General features: G+C 51.0%; 1 protein-coding gene across 1 annotated transcript; it reads left to right on the top strand.

The window, feature by feature from the left end:
* The first annotated feature begins 5,153 nt into the window (after nucleotides 1-5,153).
* LOC111144251 (oxytocin receptor) lies at nucleotides 5,154-21,461 on the top strand. The gene is made up of 2 exons (XM_022498473.1): nucleotides 5,154-6,148; nucleotides 21,214-21,461. Exons 1-2 carry the CDS (start codon nucleotides 5,212-5,214, stop codon nucleotides 21,459-21,461), a joined length of 1,185 nt encoding a protein of 394 aa, XP_022354181.1. The 5' UTR covers nucleotides 5,154-5,211.
* The last annotated feature ends 582 nt before the right edge of the window (nucleotides 21,462-22,043 follow it).

The following is a 22,043-nucleotide window of genomic DNA, read 5'->3' as shown; positions in this document are numbered from 1 at the left end:
TTTTCTCAGACCTTGCCCCCTTGCCCTCGCCTTCACCAAAAGGTCCTTCTGGCTTTTATCTCCAATCCCTTTTCAGTGCTGCTCAGGCCTTTCAGGACATCGGAAGTGGCTGGGTCTATGCAGAGGCAGGAGTTTGGGTCTGGCTTCATTTCTGATGGCAGTGGGACCTTGGGCAAGTCACCTGTCCTTGCCATATCAACCTGGCCACCTCCCTGTTCAGGCCAGACCTGTTCTCAAGGGGGCTCTTATCCCATCTGCCTCCTGCCACTTGCCCCCTTCCAATCTCTCCTCCTGCTGTTGCCTATCACATCTCTCCTTCAGGTAATCTCCTCTCCTGCCTCCCAGTTTCCAGCACTGAGGGAGAGAGCATGAAGCCCCTTTCCAAGGCTGCCAGCCTGGGTGGTCCGGTTCTGGTGGACCTCTCTAGGCTTGCCTCATGCTTCATGCCAGCCACACTGGCCCTTGACCAGCTGTGTGCCTTGGGCAAGCCCCTCACCCTCTCTGAACTTCTAAACCCCATCTGTAAGATAGACAACATGAGAATCCCAATTGCTCTGCTTGTATGGAGGATAACAACACCTTGAAATAACTCTCAGCTCCTCGGGGGCCCTATTTCTCTGGAAGAAACCACAGATTTCAAAGATCCTGATGCTCAATAAACCTTTTCTTCTGCAAAAGAACAGCCTGCTTTTATTCCAAGCTCAGTTATTCCCAAAGAATGCTTTTTGTCTCAGTTATGTCTTGTTGTGTCTTCACCTAGGCCAACAGTGTCTACAGATGGAGAATACATGTATTTATGCCACTTCCTTAATAGGGGTTATGTTGTCACATTCATTATCATGCTTTATCTCTGTCATTGCTTTCTCTTGGGAAGAATGACCCACGTGTACAAATGCCATACTTTCTTACACACAGCCCTCCTATAGCCAGATTGCCACAGAAATATTTATTCTGGGAAGCCAGGGTCTGACCCTAGTGATTAATATACTGGGGGATATTCTTGGGGAAATCCATTAATCATTTTTTTCAACACATTTTATTGATAAGTATGGAATAAGTAAGATGATGGGTAAATATAATGTATCCCACTGGGGGTACTTAGGGAAAACCCTTCCCTGATCCCACCATGGAGTGGGGCAGGTGTTTTTTTTTTTTTTGTTTAAAATCATTTTTTTTAATTTTAATTTTATTTTTTATAAACATATAATATATTTTTATCCCCAGGGATACAGGCCAGGTTTACACACTTCACAGCACTCACCATAGCACATACCCTCCCCAATGTCCATAACCCCACCCCCCCTCTCCCAACCCCCCTCCCCCCATCAACCCTCAGTTTGTTTTGTGAGATTAAGAGTCACTTATGGTTTGTCTCCCAATCCCATCTTGTTTCATTTACTCTTCTCCTACCCCCTTAACCCCCCATGTTGCATCTCCTCTCCCTCATATCAGGGAGATCATATGATAGTTGTCTTTCTCCGATTGACTTATTTCGCTAAGCATGATACCCTCTAGTTCCATCCATGTCGTCACAAATGGCAAGATTTCATTTCTTTTGATGGCTGGATAGTATTCCATTGTGTATATATATCACATCTTCTTTATCCATTCGTCTGTTGATGGACATCTAGGTTCTTTCCATAGTTTGGCTATTGTAGACATTGCTGCTATAAACATTCGGGTGCACGTGCCCCTTCGGATCACTACGTTTGTATCTTTCGGGTAAATACCCAGCAGTGCAATTGCTGGGTCATAGGGTAGTTCTATTTTCAACATTTTGAGGAACCTCCATGCTGTTTTCCAGAGTGGTTGCACCAGCTTGCATTCCCACCAACAGTGTAGGAGGGTTCCCCTTTCTCCGCATCCTCGCCAGCATCTGTCATTTCCTGACTTGTTAATTTTAGCCATTCTGACTGGTGTGAGGTGCTATCTCATTGTGGTTTTGATTTGTATTTCCCTGATGCCGAGTGATATGGAGCACTTTTTCATGTGTCTGTTGGCCATCTGGATGTCTTCTTTGCAGAAATGTCTGTTCATGTCCTCTGCCCATTTCTTGATTGGATTATTTGTTCTTTGGGTGTTGAGTTTGCTAAGTTCTTTATAGATTTTGGACACTAGCCCTTTATCTGATAGGTCATTTGCAAATATCTTCTCCCATTCTGTCAGTTGTCTTTTGGTTTTGTTAACTGTTTCCTTTGCTGTGCAAAAGCTTTTGATCTTGATAAAATCCCAATAGTTCATTTTTGCCTTTGCTTCCCTTGCCTTTGGCGATGTTCCTAGGAAGAAGTTGCTGCGGCTGAGGGCAGGTGTGTTTTACCTCCTAGAATTAGGTTCTCAGATGGCATATATCATCAAATTCCAGAAAACCAGAAGGATGGAATCTCAGAGAGGAGATGATCTTGATCAACCCTCTCATTTTATATAGGGGGAAACTGAGGCCAGGGGAGAAAGTGAAGACTACTTAATTCTCACCTGAGTAGTTTGTAATTTGATCTGTAATTTGTGTGACGGAGACTATTAATTAAAGTGTTAAAAACAAGGCAACAGACCCAAAATGGAGTTGCTTATGCTTAGCCCCACATTACCAAACTAAGATTCAGTTTCAGCTTACCCAGGGATGGATGGAATTTCAAACCAGTCAATCTGGAACCACCTGATCAGCACTAGCGAGAATCTGTCTGACAGACCCCTGCCTTCCCTATAGTGAAAGTAACCGGGCAATAACCAGTCACTTTGTTGTCAAGTGTAACTCCCATGTTCTGGGCTCCCTTCTACCTATAAAAATCTTTCATTTTGTAAAGCTCCTCAGAGCTTCTTTTTATCTAGTAGATGGGATACTGCCTGGTTCATGCATTGCTGAAAAAAGCCAGTAAGATCTTTAAATTTTATTCATTTGAATTTTGTTTTTTAAATGATATTATGGGGCAAGAAAAAGACAACTTTCATCTCTTCCCAGGGCTGCTGGAATTCCCAGGTCCATCCAGGAATGCTCACTCAACTAGAACCTTGGGACCAGGACGGAGTAATGGTCTGTCCCTGGGATGTCCTGGCACAGGGCTATAATTGTGGATTCAGGAAACCCAGTCCGTGACTAACTCAATTCTCTCCACATAATTAAAAGAGGGTGAAGGGAAATGTCAGGAGGAAGTATGCATTTAAATTTTAAACAGCCTTGTTCATTTTTGAATCCTCACCTTTTATGCCTTAATTCTTGGTCTCTGCAAATTACTTAAAAAAAAAACACACACACACACCTGATTTTAGAATAGAAAAGGAGTTAGGTATCAGAAGAAGATGTCTTTAACATTTTTTCTTCCTTTGGCATCATGTAGGATTTTAATTTTGAAGCATGACAAAGAGGCAGAAATGGCTTCGGGCCACAAAGGAACAGAATCAATTTAAGAGGAAGGTAGATTTTTTTCCTTTTCTTTTCTTGAGATCTTTCCCCTAAAACTACCTAAAGAATGAAGTCCTCTGCCAGTGCTGATTAGAACAGAAGGCATTTCTCATTCCTTAGGAATGGGTATAGGAATAAAATGATTTACTTGAATTCACTGCTAAATCCAGTATATCAAGCTCAGGGGAGGGGAAAAATAAGCGTTGAAATTAACCTGATGTTTGGGAAACGTCAGTTAAATGCTTTTGCAACTTCATCACCATCTACTCAGGGGAAAACACCGCTGTCCAAGCTTCCCGTTTGCCTGAGAGTCAGGAGCTTCCAAACCAAGAAAGGAAGAAACCAAGCGGGTTATTTATGAGCTCCCTCCCTCTTGCAGTTTTAAGCCACTGTGAAAGAACCCTGTTTATTACCGTTCTGGGGCGAACGCTGGGCGAGTTAACCCTGCTCTGCGGGGTCGGCGGGGCCTGCGCTCCGCGCCTCCCAGCGGACTCGTGTGGTGGTGCAGCCCCAGCCCCAGGCTGCAGAAAAGCGGGGTACCAGCAGACAGCGCCGCATCCTGACGCTGTCAGAGCGCATAGCCTCGGCAGCGCTCCGAGCACGCCTTCTGTCCCTATCCAGTGACCAGTTAGGTGCGGGCGAGGGGATTCCAGCTGAGGCTTCAGAGTCCGGGACCTCAGGATAGTATCAGACTGGGTTCCGCCAGCAGCCATCCCAACCTGGCCCGGAAGCGCACGCGTCTTCGGAGCTGTCCTCGGCGGTGCACTTTCCCCAGGGAGCCAACTTTAGGCCAGCTCGAGGACTGGGTGCAGGTAGCTGGGTCTTGCGCACGGGTAGACGGGTTGGTTGGGGCTGGAGGAGCCATTGGAACCCGAGTGGAGGTGGTGGGGTGCCTCGCGCCCCTGGTACCTGGAGACGCGCCCCGTGCTCTGACGGCAAAGAGACCGCTCAGGCTCAAGATGCATAGCCCTAAACTGTGGAGGGCTAAGGCAGCGTTGGCTTCCTGAGACTGCTGAGCTGGGGAGGATCCTTATGAGAGGGGTACCCGGAACAGCATTTGGGAGCCCTGGGGGTAGGTATTCAGACAGGAGTTCTTCCAGGAGGGGCCTCTGGATTGGGGACCCACCGAAGGAGTTGTTGTGGAAGTTCGGGGGTGAGAGGGGATGGCTAGACGTCTTAGAAATAGGAGGTTGAAGAGGGATGGTTCTGAGCTGGAGCTTCCCAAGCCAAGTGGCCCTTTGGGGGAATCTCCGAAGGAAGTAACTGGAGGAAGGAGAGATCTGGCGGAAGATCGATGTGCTGAGGGTCTGGAAGGTGGGGTGGGCGGCTAGTTTGGGGATCTCTGGGAGAGGTGGTCTGTTTAGGAGGCGCAATCCCGCAGGAAAGTGATTAGAACCTTTCCCTCTCCCTCAGTGTAAGTGATTTAAAATCTTAAGGAACCGGCAGTCTGGCAGATTCCCGCTCATTTCCAGTGGCTCAGAGGAGGTACCTCAAACGGGGATTTCCGGGGTGGCAGCTGAACCATCCCCAGGGCTGGCGGTTGTACCCCTAGTCCCAAATAATTTGGGGCTCCTGGGAAGGGTACAACTGAGTCGGATGTGCTTCGGGAGAGTAGTGCTTGGTCTTCACAGAGTCCTCTGGATTCGTTTCAGGCTCCGACCAGCAAATCGGTCCTTGGCGTCTCAGCGAGTGAAACCCGAGGAGCGCCTCTCACCCCCGCCACCCCCAGGCGCGCGGGATTACGCGTCCGGCCCCACCCCGCCGCACTACTCCTTAAAGGGCTTGAAGACCAGGGGCGCAGGGCGACCACGGCCATGGAGGGCGCGCTGGTGGCCAACTGGAGCGCCGAGGCGGTCAACGGCAGCGAGGCGCCTCAGGAAGCGGAGGGCAACCGCACCGCCGGGCCCCCGCAGCGCAACGAGGCCCTGGCGCGCGTGGAGGTGGCGGTGCTGTGCCTCATCCTCTTCCTGGCGCTGAGCGGCAATGCTTGCGTGCTACTGGCGCTGCGCACCACGCGCCACAAACACTCGCGCCTCTTCTTCTTCATGAAGCACCTGAGCATAGCCGACCTGGTGGTGGCCGTGTTCCAGGTGCTGCCGCAACTGCTGTGGGACATCACCTTCCGCTTCTACGGGCCCGACCTGCTGTGCCGCCTGGTCAAGTACCTGCAGGTGGTGGGCATGTTCGCCTCCACCTACCTGCTGCTGCTCATGTCTCTGGACCGCTGCCTGGCCATCTGCCAGCCGCTGCGGGCGCTGCGTCGCCGGGCGGACCGCCTGGCGGTGCTCGCCACGTGGCTGGGCTGCCTGGTGGCTAGCGCGCCGCAAGTGCACATCTTCTCGCTGCGCGAGGTGGCCGAAGGCGTCTTCGACTGCTGGGCCGTCTTCATCCAGCCCTGGGGGCCCAAGGCCTACATCACGTGGATCACACTCGCCGTCTACATCGTGCCTGTCATCGTGCTCGCCGCCTGCTACGGCCTCATCAGCTTCAAGATCTGGCAGAACTTGAGACTCAAGACAGCGGCGGCGGCGGCGGCGGCAGCGGAGGCTGCAGAGGGGCCGGAGGGCGGGGCGGCGGGCAGCGCGGGGCGCGCGGCTCTGGCACGCGTTAGCAGCGTCAAGCTCATCTCCAAGGCCAAGATCCGCACCGTTAAGATGACCTTCATTATCGTGCTGGCCTTCATCGTGTGCTGGACGCCATTCTTCTTCGTGCAGATGTGGAGCGTCTGGGATGCCAACGCGCCCAAGGAAGGTAGCGCTGGCTGGAAACCCGGAGGGAGCGCGGCGGGGCGGGGTCCTTGTCCTGCCTCTTCCACACTGACAGGTTTCTGGGGATCTCGTGCTGGGGATGTGGGTTTCGGAATCCTGCAGGGTTTGAGGCATGGCTCCATTATCCTTTGGCCAGGGGATTTGGGGCTTAACTTCCCTGAGCCTTGGCTTCCTCTTCTGTAAAACGGCCACGATGATGGAAGTACTGGCTCTCATGGGGGGATGAAATGAGAAAATGCACGCAAAGTCCTTAGCACAGTCCTTGGGCTACATATGGGGCATATGGTTCCTTATTATGAATGGTAAAACTGAGGTTCAAATGACTTTGCCACTTGGTTAGCAAGTGGTGGAAGTAACTTTCTTTCTTTCTTTTAATTTTATTTATTTATTTGACAGACAGAGATCACAAGTAGGCAGAGAGACAGGCAGAGAGAGGGGGGAAGCAGGCTTCTTGCTGAGCAGAGAGCCCAATGTGGGGCTCGATCCCAGGACCCTGGGATCATGACCTGAGCCAAAGGCAGAGCCTTTAACCCACTGAGCCACCCAGGTGCCCCTGGAAGTAACTTTTGAACCCTGGTCCAAGCCGAAGCTCTCGCCACTTGAAATTTACTTTATGTTGAACTTCCCCTTTAAGTTCAAATCAACCTGAACTCCTGGGTCTGGTCTGGATGAGGACTGTGGTAGGTGGGCTATTTGATTTGTCCAGCTTAAGGCTGAGTACTTGAGTAGTCGCTGAGTACTTGAGTAGTCGTAGGAGGGCGGGGCATTGTGGGGAAGTAAGGTCTAAGGTCGAGTCTCTGAACCCCTGGCTTGTTGGAGGCGGAGAGTCTCCAAAGGCAGAGAGGTGAGTGCCTGGTTGGGGGTGGGGGGAGTGGGGAGCAGGGAACTGGCGGTGCCTTGTGCCAGAGACGTTGGTGGTGCTGGGGGGGGGGGGGGGGGGGGGTGGGAAAAGGATGGGAGCCTCCCTGCAAAGATGCAAATTTTCGGATTTGACCTGGTAGGCTGGGGGATTTCTGTAGGGAGGGAATGAGCTCTCCAGATGGGAGGACTGTGGAGGTCTGGGCTGAGGGTGGTAAGGGGAAGTACGGTGGGGCGTAGAATGGAGTGATATGTGGGGAGGGAGCTTGGGGGAGCAGAGAGCGCCTTGGGTCCTGGGGCTTGTGGCCAGCTTTGGGTTGCTGGGAGCTCCAGACAGCTTCACCTTCATTGCACACAATTCCAATAGCTCATCTGCAAAGAGCAGGAGGGATGATCAGTGGTGGTGAATGACTTACACATTTTGTTTGCCGGTAAGCCCATAGCACTGCACTGGGATGCAGGTGACTCTAGCGATTGTAAGAGTACAGCAAGGGGTTTGCTTTAGACCCTTTTTGCAGAAATGTCCCATTTCTAAATATGATCACTCCTGCTCCCAGAAGTCTAAAATACAACCATCCCGTGGAAGCCGAAATCTCCCTTCGTTCAGCTGGATAATTTTCCTTTGCTGTCTTTCAGAAACCACAGACTCCTGGCGTTACCCAGCCCTGCTTCGTAATCCAGCATTTTTCTTAGCAGCCAGGACAGTTATCATTGAGCACATAGGGGGCACCTGTGGTGCTACAGGCTGGGGCAGTGGGGAGGGGAGGACTGCCGGGCAGACACAGCAGAGCCAGTCTGGCTCCATTGTGCAGCCCCTGGTCACAGTTTACAGAAAGGGTTCAGTGGTCCAGGGTGGGGAAGGTGCTTTCTCCCGGTCAAACTGTCAGTCAGAGGCAGACTGGAACGGGCGGGTGTGGGAGGGAGGGTTCCTGCTCCACCTCAGCTCTTTCCACCTGTGCCAGCCTTCTGATGAAGGACACAGAACTAGGGAGTGGGCCCAGCCAAAGGCACCAGTGGGTGTTTCTCATTAAGGCATCAGACTACATCTGTTTCCTGGGCGGGAGCCAAAGAAATACCAGACCTGGGCCTTGAGGAGCTCAAACCCCAGTCCTTGAGGAAGTGAGACTGATACTGAGCAGATTCTGGAGATGCCTACTGGGGAGCCCTCCCTCTAGCCCTCACTAGTGTGGGACTTTGGGTGAGGGGTCCCCTTCTCTCCCTTGGCTGTTAGTGTCTTGCTTTTAGAATGAGAACATTTCAGCGCTCATTCATTTCCCTCTTTCCTTCCCCTGGCTTCTCCCATTCATTTTTCTTCCTGGTGAGTTTTTCTCCCTCCCTTTTCCCCCCCACCCCCCTTCATATGGCTTCTTGTTGTCCACCCCTTTACCTGCTCTCCTCTTCCTATTTTCCTCCCTAAAAATGAGAATATATGGTCAACATATATCTTAGTTACTGAGTGAGGTTTCGATGTTTCCTGTGCTTTGAAAAGGCATCAGATAATGATACATGTCTTTGTCTTAAAAACAAAACACAAGAGGAGAGAGAATGAGGGAGCATCCGACTGAAGTGGGGGGCCAGAGGCCTTTTGTGTGCATGCTGTCCCCTGAGGATTTCCACGGTGGGGCCTTCTCTCCTGGTGGGGCCAGGCTCCTGCTCTCAGGCTCTAGGAGCAGAAAGAGAAACAGACTCTAGGAACCTCAGGTCTTCCCTCTGTTCCTTGGCTTCTTTCCCAGTTCAGAGGAAAGGGTGGGTGCCATATGGAAAGCCCAGGGCCCCCTCATCCTTGGCCCTCTGTGTCCTGGGTGTTCCGAGAAGAGAACAAATGAAGACAGTGGGATTCATGATGCCTCCTTCCAGGACCGGGCACCCAGTCCCCATGTGAGGGCCTGTCCAGCATCGAGGACTTGGGCTCTGGCCACAAGCCCCGCCAAGCCGTGCCACGGCCTCAGGGCAGCAGTGGGGGTCTGAGTGGACTTGGGCTCAGCTGGACTGCAAGCTCTGTGCCCACCTGGCATTAATTGGGATAATTGCAAGTAGCAGGCTGGGCCATCAGAAATAATGGTGTTTACAGTCAGTTTGGAGACATGACTGTCTGGAGGCCATCGGCAAGTGTTAAGGAACAAAACAAGGAGACACTTGAGCTATTCAAGGAATTATGATCAGCACCGTGGAAGGAATGCACAGCCCTCACTTTCCAAGATGAAGGGAATTGAGAAGAGATGCAAAATATCAAGATCCGGGCCCCTTGCTCTGCTCATCTCCTGGGGGGTAGAGGCTGGAAGTTCAGGAAGCCCACTGAGATCAGGCAGAAGTTCTTGCAGGAAGCCCAGGGGCAGGCAGGTATAGATAAAGGTGGATGGGGCACCTGGGTGGCTCAGTGGGTTAAGCCACTGCCTTCGGCTCAGGTCATGATCCCAGGGTCCTGGGATCGAGCCCCGCATTGGGCTCTCTGCTCAGCAGGAAGCCTGCTTCCCTCTCTCTCTCTGCCTGCCTCTCTGCCTACTTGTGATCTCTGTCTGTCAAATAAATAAATAAAATCTTTAAAAAAAAAATGTGGAGGGAGTGCGGCACATGTGGGATCTGTCCCTGCCAACAGCTTCGTTCTAATAACGTCTGAGGGAAGGAGAAGCTCCGAACCGAACCGTGGGCTGCCAGAGGGGTTGGAGAAGTCACACTGGCCTTTCAGCTGTCCATGTGGCCCTTTGCTGACCTCAAAACCCCCTACCTCTCTGAGGCTTTGTGCACCCTGACCTTCTCTGCAAGCCTAGGCGCTCCTTTCGAACCTCTCTCCTTTCATGGACTTCTTTCCCTCCTACGCCTGCGTTCACACCAAGCTCCGCCTTTAGGGGTTCAGAGCTCACCTTGCTCCAAAAGTAATGAGAGGTTGGCCACAAAGATTCAGGTACTGTGGCAAGACAAAGTAGATACAAGGAAACCTGGATGAAGGGGAGAAAGGGATAGGAAAATTATAATCATAGCAATAATAATAATAAAGGCTCTGTGTGTAGAGGTGAGCCGTGCATGGAGTTTCCTTTCTCTAAGAGCCAGAGCAAAGACAGAAACTCTCAATTTCAATATTTCCATTGTTCAGAAGAAAAAAGAGTGAGACAAGAGAAAAGGAAGAGGAGCACCGTGGTAATTACTACACTCCTTCCCACCCAAAGCCCAAAGCCACCATTGGAGCCCTGCGTTAATGAGGCTGGTGAGACCACAGGAGGAGGAGTGAGACCAGACACCCACGGCACGTGTGCACCAGCCCCACATGTATCTTGGCAAGCAAATTCCACTGTCAAAGATTCAGCGCTGACCTCTCCCCTTGAACTCAGTGCAATTTGCTTGGCTGCTGGCCCCCAGGATTCTGACCTGGGGTAGTTGGGAGGGAGGAAATGGAGAGGGGGCATGTCTGTATTTCCAGGGGTTCACTGATGCTGGTTGGATGTGGTGGGGGTGATTTTGAGTCTCCGGCTCTAGTTTTTGGTGAAATGCCTGGTCCTGTAGGCAGAGATGAGAGAGAAGCGGGGACAGGTTGACAGATGGGGCAGGTGTGCCACCCGTCCACACTGAACACTATTCGTGGCTCCTATCTGGTGCCTGGAAGCTAGGGGAGAAGCTTTTGAATTAAAAAATCTCACTAACACTTCATAGATGAGTCATATACAGAATAGTCCCCATTTTCTCTCAAACTGGCTGATTTCCATGGGAGCAAGAAAATGCCCAGAGAAGAAGGTGGGGACCTCCACTCCACAGAGACTGTGGAGGGACCTAGGGACCTGTCTGGTGGGCCAGCACAGTGGGCAGGCACTGTGGAATCCTGCGTGGTTTGTGCAGGGAAAGAAGCACGCGTCTGGCCTATTTGGAGCTTGCTCTGCCCTTTTCTCCTGTGTGTCCTTGAGCAAACCACTAGACCTCTTTGGGCCTTAGCTTCCTCCTGTATATAATCAAGGAAGCAAAGCCTACCTGTGGGGTTGTTAGGAGAATGACAGGGTGTGCCTCGAGGCACCTGGGGGCCACGTGATCAACATCACTCTTCTCCTCTTCCCCCATTCTACTTGTTAGGTTTTGTTTGCATTCTTGGGATGGACTCTGAGAATCTTGGCAGGTATTCCTGAGGAAGGAGATGGGCATTTTTTCGAAAGAGCCCAGGCAGAGGGGATTGGGGCATGGAGAGGCAGAGCCTGTAGACGATAGGCAGTGCATCCAGGGTGGTGGGGATGTGGAGGAGAAACTTGTTAAGGTTGGACTGTGAGCCTGGTCACAACAGGGACCCCTTCTTTCTGCTCACTAGTGTGCGTCCACTGCCGAGCATGGTGCTGGGCACCCATCAGAAGCTCAGCCAATGCTGGTTGAACAGACACGAGGGATATGGGAGGAGAAAGGTGCTTGAGATGGCCTGGGTTGGGTGTGTGGATTTGGATTCCAGAGAGATAGGATCTTCTAAGCAGCCCTCCAACACTAGCATTGGCTGCCTGGTGAAGAAGTGAGCACCCTAGTCACTTGGGGGCAACCAAACCTCTGTCAGGAGTGTTGTACTAGGAGGAAGGTGGAAATGCACAGGAGGCCTGGTGTTAAGTATTTCCCTGTCTGAAAATGAGCTTCCCAGCTCCTCCCTTTTCCTGTGGAATTGTGGTCCCTCTGGTGTGGCCTACCTACCTCACCTTTTCAAGGATGTTGTGCCCTCTGGGGGATGGGGAGGCTGTGTCTGGCTGTGGGTCTAGGTCCTCTCTGGAGAGACCTCCCCCTGGCTCTGGGTCCTCTCTGGAGAGACTGGGCTGGCAGGTTTGCTGCCTGAGGGCTTGGGCCACCTGACAACCCCAGCACTTTGCACTGACAATTGTTGGAAATGAAGGGAACCTCATGGGGTTCACTCTCAGGGGCAGGGGCTGGCAGGGGCTGAACTGTGCTCTGCCAGGCCCCGTTGCATCAGCCCCAGGAGACGGCACTGGGCAGTGCTGAGAGCTGGTCTTGTTGCCTTCTCTGTGATTTGGGGCATGTCTCTGTGTGATCTTTGGGCCTCCATTATCCCCAGCGGACCTGTGGGGCTAGAACAGGACACCCTCTGTGGCCATCTGCTTCAGTGACATGAGGAGTTAGAGTAGTTGGAAACAGGAGGCCCCCACTTGTTGAGTACACAGTCCCACGTCTCATCCTCACCTGAACACAGCAAGGTAAAGGGGCTTTGTCCCCATTTTACAGAGGAAGAAACTGAGGCCCAGAGAGGCAAGACCTGCTTGAGGACACTGTTGAGTGAGGCGTGGAATTTGAACCTAGGTCCTCCCTAGGCTGCCCTGTCACACTGGCCTTCATCCCTAGGCCAGCATTTTCAAGGTGGCCTACCACTCTTGGCCTTGGGATCTCCTGGGTGCTTTTAGAAGTATCCCCTGCAGATATCCATCCAATGGAAGAAATGTGCAGCAAAGCCTCCTCCAACAGATTTTTTTTTTTTCTGTTATTGATCAAACCTCTTGGGGAGAAAGGTGAAGTCACCTGGGACAGAAACCCAAAGGGGAAGCACTCGCATTAGCCAAAAACATAACTCACAATTGCTTAATGACAAGAGTGTGGTTGTTAACTGTCCATCTAATTGCAATTTATCCCCAGAAGGGCCAAGTTCAAGAGCTCTTCAGGGCAGAGAATGATCTGTCCAATTTCCTCCTGCCCTTCCTCCCCCACTGCTTTGCCTATCAATGGCTCACCTAAAGACCAGACCCTCCGAGGTGCCTGGCCCACCCAAACCTTGGGAACAACATCCTTGAAAAGGTGAGGTGGGTAGGCCACACCCGAGGGACCACAGTTCCACAGGAAAAGGGAGGAGCTGAGAAGCTCATTTTCAAACAGGGAAACACTTAACACCAGGCCTCTGTGCATTTCCACCTTCCTGGCCTGGCCCCAGAGCCCTGCACCCTCTTTGTGACCCCAACATCTCTACTCTCCTGGCTCTCTTGGCTGAAACACCCAACACACACACACCTGGCTGCCTGTGTCCTCCTGGTACCACCCACTGGGCACTGTGTGTTCAAAGCCTCCGCTTCTCAGATCCTCCTGCTCCCTGATGACCCCTCCATTCTAGCTCTACGACACGTCTCCTTTTGGGTGGAGACCAGAGTGTCTCGATGTCAGCACTCCTGACATTCTGGGCCCTGTAATCCCTGTTGGGTGGGCAGCTGTCCAGGGTGCTGGGGGATGTTTGGGCAGCATCCCTGGCCTCTGCCCCCCTGCATCCCACTGGCACCTTTCCATCTGTCCTGACCACCAGTAGTGTCTCCAGACATTGCTGAATGTTGCCTCTGGTTGAGAAGCGCTGGTTTAGACCCACTATGGAGGTGTGGCCTGACCTAGTATCTAGTGAACAAGGACACCCTCGTCACCTCTGTCCTGGGCTCCGGCTAAATCTGCCTTGTAAACCCCTGATGACTTGCTGGTTCCCACAGGGTCCTTCTGCTGAGCACCCATGCTGATTCTGTTCTCACCATAGGGATGCCCACTGTAGTCCCTTCTGTAGAGACTTGTCTTTCAAAGGTCAAGTCCAGGTGTGGATTGCTTTGTGGCACAATTCCAGGGGGTGCCCTTTACCTCGTGGTCTGTGAGAATGATGCTCCCAGGAGCCTTGCAGGGCACAACTTGGCAGCCTCATCCGGGGTCTTCTTCCTCCTCTGAAGGTCGATGCATCCACTCTGCAAACAGTCATTACTGCCTCCCAAGGGTCCTGTCCACACAGCCTCTGCTTTGATACCTTGGTCCTTCAGTGAGGGGAGTTTGCAGGAAGCCATCCCCAGTTCCTCACCTGCCCTCCTGAGGCCAACAGCTGGCATTTGCATGAACATGGGACAGTCAGGCCAAGAAGGGTTACAGAGCTCCGGGAGTAACACCTCATTTTCTGCCCAGCTGGTATCGGGCTCTTAGGTCCTGAGGTATAGCATGATGGTGTGGCAGCAGTGACCTTGGGCAGTTGACTAAACCAGCCTAGAGCCCAGTTTTCTGGAGTTAGGAATAGAGTTTAGCTTGTGGGCAGGGTGGGCTCTGCCTGCCAGAGGCATGGTGCCTGGCATATATAGTAAGTGCTCAATCAGTGTCTGCTTTTCCTTTCTTTCTTTCTTTCTTTCTTTCTTTCTTTCTTTCTTTCTTTCTTTCTTTCTTTCTTTCTCCCTTTCTTTCTTTCTTTCTTTTTAAGATTTCATTTATCTGAGAGAGAGAGAGACAGAGCAGGAGAGAAAGCACAAGCTGGTGGGGAGGGGCAGAGGGAGAAGCAGGATCCCCACTGGGCAGGCAGCCCTGATGTAGGACTTGATCCCAGAGGATCAAGGTCAGGTCAGGACTCTGGGATCCTGACCTGAGCCCAAGGCAAACTTAACCAACTGAGCCACTGAGGCGCCCCCAAGGTCTGCTTTACAAAGCAGAGAAATTCCAAGACTGCCAGGTCCGGGGCTTGGTCAGTGCTGTTGGGGGTGGGCGTTGTTGGGAGCTCAGGAGGAGCGGTTTCGCAAGAGGGCTGCAGTTTCCGGTGAGGGCGGGAAGCAAGCCCCTGGGTGTTCCAAACCAGCATGAAGAGGTGAAGAGAAACAAAAGCCTTAACTGGAGGACACAGCAGGAGGGGAGGTGGGAAGTTCTAGTTCTGGGTTTTAGAAGTGGCAGGGGGCTTTTGTCCAGGGGGTGAGCAGGAAGGGGGTGTAACCAGGCAGTGGAGTCGCAGCCCCTGATTTCTGGCCACCCACGGAGGGGCAGCCTTGGCCAGAGTCTCCCGTTGTGCTCTGCAGGGAGCTGGAACTTACCCCCACAACAGCCGATGCTCCGGCCCACACCTCACTCCGAGTTACAAGGGCCACTCTTGCTCATTCCATTTCTCTCTCTCTCTCCACCAGACCTGGATATCTGGGTATGAACCTGATTTTCCCAGAAGGTACTGCATGAGAATCCACTCGTGGGTTTAAAGCCCCCTCCTATTGTCAAGCAGAGAGATTGCCTTTTTGCCTTTCCAGCAGTTCTATCAGGACTTCCAGTCCGCTAATTTCACGCTTCACTTCAGTTCAGTCCCTGCTAGAACTCTTCCTGTTTTTTTGCAAATGGCACCCATCCCCCCAGAGATTTCAGACCACAAGTCTGGAAATGTAAGTAATGATACTGTGAAGGGATGCCACAGGAAGAGAGATCTTTACTATCAGTGTTTATTTATCCCCCCTCCCTCCTTTCCCCGCTCCCTGGTGAGTGCCCCATGAGGCATTTGTTGATTCTGTCTCCCTGGAGGAAAAAAATCAGGAGGGCTTCAAAGAGGAAGCAGCATTTGAAAAGGGTTTCCAAGGATGAGTAGGAGCTGGCTGTGCAAAGAAGCACATTCCTTGTTGACCTCATGGGGCAGATACTTTATTATTATCTTTCTCCCTAGTAATACTTCTAAAATTTCAGTGAGCTGCAGAGCTCACGTTGGCGGAGTGGGGGAGCATCTTGTTAAAATGCAGAATCTGATTAAGGAGGTCTGGGAGGGAGCCCGAGAATCTGCATTTTCACCAAGCGGCTAGGCTATGCCTGTGTAGCCTGCCCATAGAAGGACTACATATTGAATAGGAAGTCTTTAATATCTTACCTCTTTTATCAAAATGTGCAGTTTGCCTTTGCACCTGTGGTTGAAATTGGCTGCATGGCCTGTCGTTCCCTGCAGGGTAAAGAAGGGCTGGTTTTTTACCAAAAAGCCCCAGCCCTTCTGCTTCCAGAATTTGGGCAGTGATGTAATAGATTCCCCCAGATTTGGGCAGTGATATAATAGAAGCTCGGTTAAAGCTATGTAGCCCACAAATTTGGCTTTTAATCCTGGCTTTATAATACGTGGGGTGATCACACATCTGTGAATTTTAAAACCATTCCAATGTTGTAAAATTGTGGTCTTTTCAAAAAAGGCACTCCATAATACATGTTAGTACTCAATCTTTATGTGAGTATACATTCAAAAATCGTAAAAAGCAAAAGCCTTCTGTGAACTACAGCTCTCAAATTCTTATAAAGCTCCTCTAGGAATAAGGTACTTATACCCAAATTCCCAGTCCCCTTGTTGAGGGGTGTGGTCCTGAACCAAGCACTTGGTTTCTGGAGCGAGGGCCTCTTATGAAAGTGGGTGGGCTTGATTTGACTCTGAGGAGAGGTGTCAGCTAAGCCACTCGTCTTTGAAGTGAAATGCATTAGTTGCCTCAGGCACAATGCAGCCCAGAGAGGCCTTGGCCAGCTGCCCATCAGCTGTTCAGGGCTAATTTGGGCCTTCGGTGACAGGGTGGAGGGGGTGCTGGGAAATCCGAACATGGGAGTTCTTGGGGCTTGAGTAAAGCCAGGCTCGTAGGCTGGTGGAACACTTTGGGGCATACCGTCCTCATCCTCAAGTGGTGCTCTGCCACCTACCCCTCCATGAATCACAGTGCTTAGTGGAAATACAGAGTTGTGTCTGTCTCCTGCGTGTAAAATTGCCCAGCAGGGCATCTGGCTTTTGGTGGGTGGCCATTTCTGTTCACATCTCTTGCTTGGTGCCTAGGAGCCCCGCTTGAGGATCACCCCTAGTCCTCAGGCTTGCACCCGCACAGCAGGCCCGCCTCCTCCCCCCAGTGCTGCCCCTCCCTGTTGAATAGAGTGCTGTGTTCTCTATGTTTCCCTTGAGAGTAGGTCCTGTGACAATGAGCACAGGGCATGAAAGGATGCTAGAACATCTGATCTCCTCTTTTTCCTCCGAGAAAAGCTAAGCTGGTGACCAGGCAGGTGTGAGGACCAGTCCCTGGACCAGTGCCTCCCAGTGGCCCCCCATTTTTGGCAAGGACCAGAGAGAGCAGTTTGCATCACTCAGGGCTCAGTTTGCACTCAGTTTGCACCACCCTGGGGAGGGATGTTATTTTTATGGGGAGCAAGTGGAAGAGATGGGGTCCCAGTGGAGACCCTGAGCTCTGCCCTCCTCAGGGTTGCAACCACCTTTCCTTTTGGCTTTTCTTAAGTCACTGGCTGAGTAAGCTTTTCCTTTTTTTTTTTTTTTTTTTAAAGATTTTATTTATTTATTTGAGAGGTAGAGATAGAGCTCAACTAGGCAGAGAAGCAGGCAGAGAGAGAGGGAGAAGTAATCTCTCCACTGAGCAAGGAGCCTGATCCGGGACTCAATCCCAGGACCCTGGGATCATGACCTGAACCAAAGGCAGCCACCCAACCTACTGAGCCACCCAGGTGCCCCTGGGTAATCTTTGCCAGTTCCCTGGTAGCTAGGGAATGAGCCGCGCTGGGTCCTAAGATGAGATCTGGGCTCAGGGCGCCATGCCATCTGCTGCAATTCTGCTAGACCCAGCTCGAGGTGGCACCACGCTGAGTCGCTTTTCAATGGTGCCTCTCTAACAGCTACCCCACGGGTAGCTGTGTTTTGACGAAGACAGTCTTGGGGCACCTGCGTGGGTCAGTTGGTTAAGTGGCTGACTCTTGATTTTGGCTCAAGTCATGATCTCAGGGTTGTGGGATCGAGATCTGAGTGGGGCTCTGCACTGGGCATGGAGCCTGCTTGGGATTCTCTCTCTCCCTCTGCCCCTCCCTCCACTCACGCTTTCTCTCAAATAAATAAGTGAAAAAGAGAGAAAGAGAAAAACAAAGAAAAAGAGAGAAAGAAGGATTTTGGTCCAGAAGAACACCCTGCGTGTGGCGTGCACCAGAACCTCGAGCTGGAATGCTGGAGCAGAAAGGAGAGAGGGCAGTTTGCGATGCAGAGACAGATGCTTCTTCCCTGCGATGACCAGGCTTGCATGTGAGTTAAAACGGGTCTTCGTACTGAAATCTGCAGGGCGAGATCAGACATTTCCAGGACCCCAAAGAAGATGGAATAAGGCAAGGACAGTCTCCTCCATCGCTGGTTCGTTGTTTCAGCACACCTTTGACTTTGTGGGGCCTCGGCAACCCCCTCGCTCTCCCTGAAGATGGCCCATTGTTTCAGTCTGTTTAAACCTATCCGGAAGTCACAAGCTAGCTGAAGAGGGTAGATAAGCTTGTTGGTTGGACTGGTGGTGCGGGCCTGTAGAGCCAGGAAACAAATCTACGTATGAGCTGACCTCCTTGGCCACGTGGTCTGGCCCAAGAGACTCACTGGATGGACACTGCCATATGTCAGTGCATCTTCCAGCAGCTCAGCCACTGGGTCCTGTGTCCTGTGCCCCACCCTGGGCTATCTCAGATTCCAAGACACAACCCAACCCAGGGAGCAGCCTCTCCCCATTGTTTCACACGGGTTGGCGTTAACTCTGTTATCCTTAAGAAAAGTAGCATTTACTGGGCGTGTACACATCATGGTAGTGATAATGTTAATAACTGAGTACGTTAAGTTTTTACTTTTACTGAGTGCCAGGAATCATGATGGGTACTTGGAGTCCTGACTAGTGAAACTTGGCAATGATTCTGTAAAGGAGTTCTTTTTATTACTCCCATTTCACAGATGGAGAAACTGAGATTAAGAGGTTAGATGACTCGCCCTAGAACACACAAAGTGCAAAATGGCAGAGCCAGGATTTGTGCCGGAGTCTGGGTAACTTGAAACCAAAGCCATCACCGGAGTGTGGGGAGAAGTGGGCGGGGCTTGCTTTGTGGGATTCCCCCCCCTCCTTAGGAGCCCTTTCCACAACTTTTTAACATCTGCCCCTCCTCCAGGCATCAAGGATGGGCTAGCTTTCTGTAAAGGGCCAGGCAGTAACTCTTTTAGGCTTGTGGGTATAAGGTCTCTGGAACAGGTACTCAGCTTTCTCCTTGTAGTGCAGAAGCTGCCATAGACAATATATGAATGAATGGGTGTGCTGTGTTCCAATAAAACTTTATTTAGAAAAACAAGCATCAGGTGGGATTTGGCCCCCATAGACCAAACAATAGAGCTTGTTGGTCACTGGTCTAGACCAGGAGACATCTCTGCTAGGAACGATGATGGTCTGATAGGAGGTAATGTGTTTCCCATCCCAGATATACTTAGATTATAAAAGATCATCACTGAGAAGAGGCAATACCCTGCCTCCGTGGGCAATTCTACCTGTGTGGGAAAAGGGTAGTTGCTCTCTGACTTGCCCTCAAATCATACCCTAAGAGGGATTGTCTGGCAAGCCTATGTCTTTGGTTTGGGACTGAGAGGATTCACTAACTGGTACCAACCTGACATGTGTGAACGCTGACCTAGTTTGAAAAGGAATAGCTTCATTAAGTTCAGGTAGAAACACGGGGTGACATGTTGTGTGTCCCTGGGGAAGTCACTTCCCTTCTGGGCTTCCCTTTCCTCACACAGAAGATGGGGATGAGTCTGCTTTGAAAACCAAAGGGTCCTGTGCCAACTTGAGCAGTGATTCCCATGGTCAGCATCACTACATGGCCCTGTGCTCTCTTGGAAACAACATCGTGAGTCGTGAGGACAACATTTTCCATGCTTTGTTCTATTCCTGTTGGCTTCTCTAGCCACCAGAAAGGGCAACAGTGTGGTCTAAACAAGGAACAGAAAGTGCAGAGAGCCTGTGAGGGGCAGTCAATCAGTCGCCTGCTTAGAAACCACCAAGGGCTCCCCACTGTCTGTAGACTAAAGCTTAGGCGGCCTGCACTCAAGGTCCTCCTCAGCCTGGCTCTTTCCTGTTTCTTTCCCTGTGAAACTCCCTTTCCCCAACTCTGGTAGTCCCTGAATGTTCTTGGACATTCTCACTTATGTGCCTTCATTCCTATTGCTTCCTTCCTCTGAAATGTCCTCTACAGCCGGTTCCTGATTCCCAGATAGCTCTCCTCCCTGCTGAGGGCTGGCATTTCCACCATTGTGGACTCCTGTCTCTCGACAGTTAGGATATTGCCAGATTTTTAAAAGTGCAATTGTGCCCTTCGCCTTTGGCAACCTGACAGGAGCAGGTTCAGCTTAGAGAGTGTCATCTATCCCCCAGGGAGCCAAGCCAGGCCCATCCTACGTGTCTGTGGCCACCGGGATGGGAGGGGGGCAGAGGCACCTGCCTTGGTCCAGAGTCCTACAGGGGCTGACCACACAGAGGAAGGGAATCTCCATTGGGGGTGGGGGGTGGTGTATCTGGAATTCATTAACTGTTTCCTTTTTTGCTGTTGATGTTTCTGTATGCTTTTTTTTTTTTTTAAATAGAATAAATAAGTTAAATGATCCAAATGTAAAGTCAGGCAAATAGCTTAAGAGAAAAGATAACAGTTTTAACTCTATACAGTTAGGTAAAAGGTGGTGCCTTCCTGTGCAAGCCTGTTCATTCCCGCTCTGTCCTCTCTCTTGTTTCCTAACCTTACATGCCTGCATTCTTGCCGCTGAGTCTGGTAGTTTATTTCTCAGGGTCTTTTTAAAATTTTAACCGTGTGTTGATTTTGCCTCCTTTATTTTATACATTGAATTTTTGAGGACATTCTGTTTTTAGTCTTGGTGATTTCTCACCAGAATTTCTAAACTTAAATTCATCTTCTTAGCTACTCAAATCAAATATGTATTTTTTTCATTCTCTTTTATAGAAAATGGGCAGTACTGACTTTTTCCCCCTCCACTTTTCCACTTTCCTGTTCTTTACTATTTTAGTCTAAGGTTTAGATGCTCCTCCTTTGTTTCCCTGAACAGTCTCTTGTGCAAGACTTTCTGATTTTATCTGCTCTAGTTTACTCTTGTGCCAACAGGTGCACCAAGGAATTAGACCAGTGGTTCTCCAACTTGTGTGTGTGTGTCAGAACCTCACCCCCAGGAGTCTGCTCTAGTAGGTCTAGGGTAAGGCCTGAGAATTTACATTTCTAACAAGTTCCCAGGTGACCCAGGGATCCCAGTTTGAGAACCAAACCATCGTCTTGTGGATAATCATCCTTCCTCCTCTGGCGACTAGGTGACAGATGTCTGACAGATGTCTCCATGCTTGCCTCTGTGGTGGCATCTAGGTCCTGTGGCTTCACAGTCCCTGTGAGAAATCCTTTCCTGGATTCAGCTATTGAATTCTGGAGGTTTGTTTTGTTTTGGTTTGGTTTGGTTTTATTTATTTGTTCATTTAAGTTATTTCTATGCCTGACGTGGGGCTCAAACTTACAACCCTGAGATTAAGAGTCGCAGGCCACTCTGACTGAGCTAGCCAGGCGCCCAGAATTCTGGAGATATGCCTGGGGAAGGCTGTTCTCGGGAAATGATGGTGGCCCTCCAGTAGTGATGGCCTGTTCTCCTTTCTCCCCATGCCCCCATCCTCCTTTCAGCCTCGGCTTTCATCATAGCCATGCTCCTGGCCAGCCTCAATAGCTGCTGCAACCCGTGGATCTACTTGCTCTTCACGGGCCATCTCTTCCACGAACTGGTACAGCGCTTCCTCTGCTGCTCCTCCAGCTATCTGAAGGGTAATCGTCCGGGAGAGACCAGCGTCAGCAAAAAGAGCAACTCATCCACTTTTGTCCTGAGCCGCCACAGCTCCAGCCAGAGGAGCTGCTCGCAGCCATCCACAGTGTGACCCGGCTGGGCCAGGACTGCCTCTTGTGGCTCGGGGTGTGCCGGCATAGACAGTCTGCCCCTTGGTGGCAGTGTGCGTGTATGTATAAGGTACCTTTCAGTTTGCACCCTTCCACACCTCGGGGTAGCTTGAGTGGGGTGGGAAATTCTGGCATGGGTTGGGGAAGTAGTCTCCACGGTGGAAATGTTGGGGTGACTCAGCCATCAGACAGTCCCTGGATCTCCCCTGGCTTCCTACAGGGGTTTATACGCCCTGCCCCCACTGCTGCTCTCATTGGTTGATGGGTTGGTTTTATTCTCCTGGACCTGTCATTTCTCTCCAGTATCTTTTTACTCCTTTATTCTGGGATCTCGTGAAACGTGGTAAGTATGGGATTGGTGTGTGGAAGCTTACTGTTCTGAGCTCAGAATAAGGAGTGGGAGTGGGACCTCAGATGTGGAGGGTGGTGCTAATATCCTTCTGACTTTAGAGTGCTTTTACTTTTGCATGGAACCGTCCCAGCATTCTTGGGCACCAGCATGTCAGAAGGTAGCCCTAGGAACAGGGGATTCCCTTATGAAACCATTTGGAATTGGCAGCTGA

The sequence above is a fragment of the Enhydra lutris genome, unplaced genomic scaffold (genome assembly GCF_002288905.1).
Source record: "Enhydra lutris kenyoni isolate GAN:26980312 unplaced genomic scaffold, ASM228890v2 scaffoldscaffold10, whole genome shotgun sequence".
Lineage (NCBI taxonomy): Eukaryota > Metazoa > Chordata > Mammalia > Carnivora > Mustelidae > Enhydra > Enhydra lutris.
The sequence above is the reverse complement of the archived record's forward strand: the minus strand, read 5'-3'. Positions and strand labels throughout refer to the sequence as shown.

Excerpts from the sequence above, each read along its gene's own strand:
- LOC111144251 (XM_022498473.1), top strand. The coding sequence starts at position 5,212 with ATGGAGGGCGCGCTGGTGGCCAACTGGAGCGCCGAGGCGGTCAACGGC. Across the intron at positions 6,149-21,213 it reads TGCCAACGCGCCCAAGGAAG|CCTCGGCTTTCATCATAGCC; the intron begins GTAGCGCTGGCT and ends TCCTCCTTTCAG.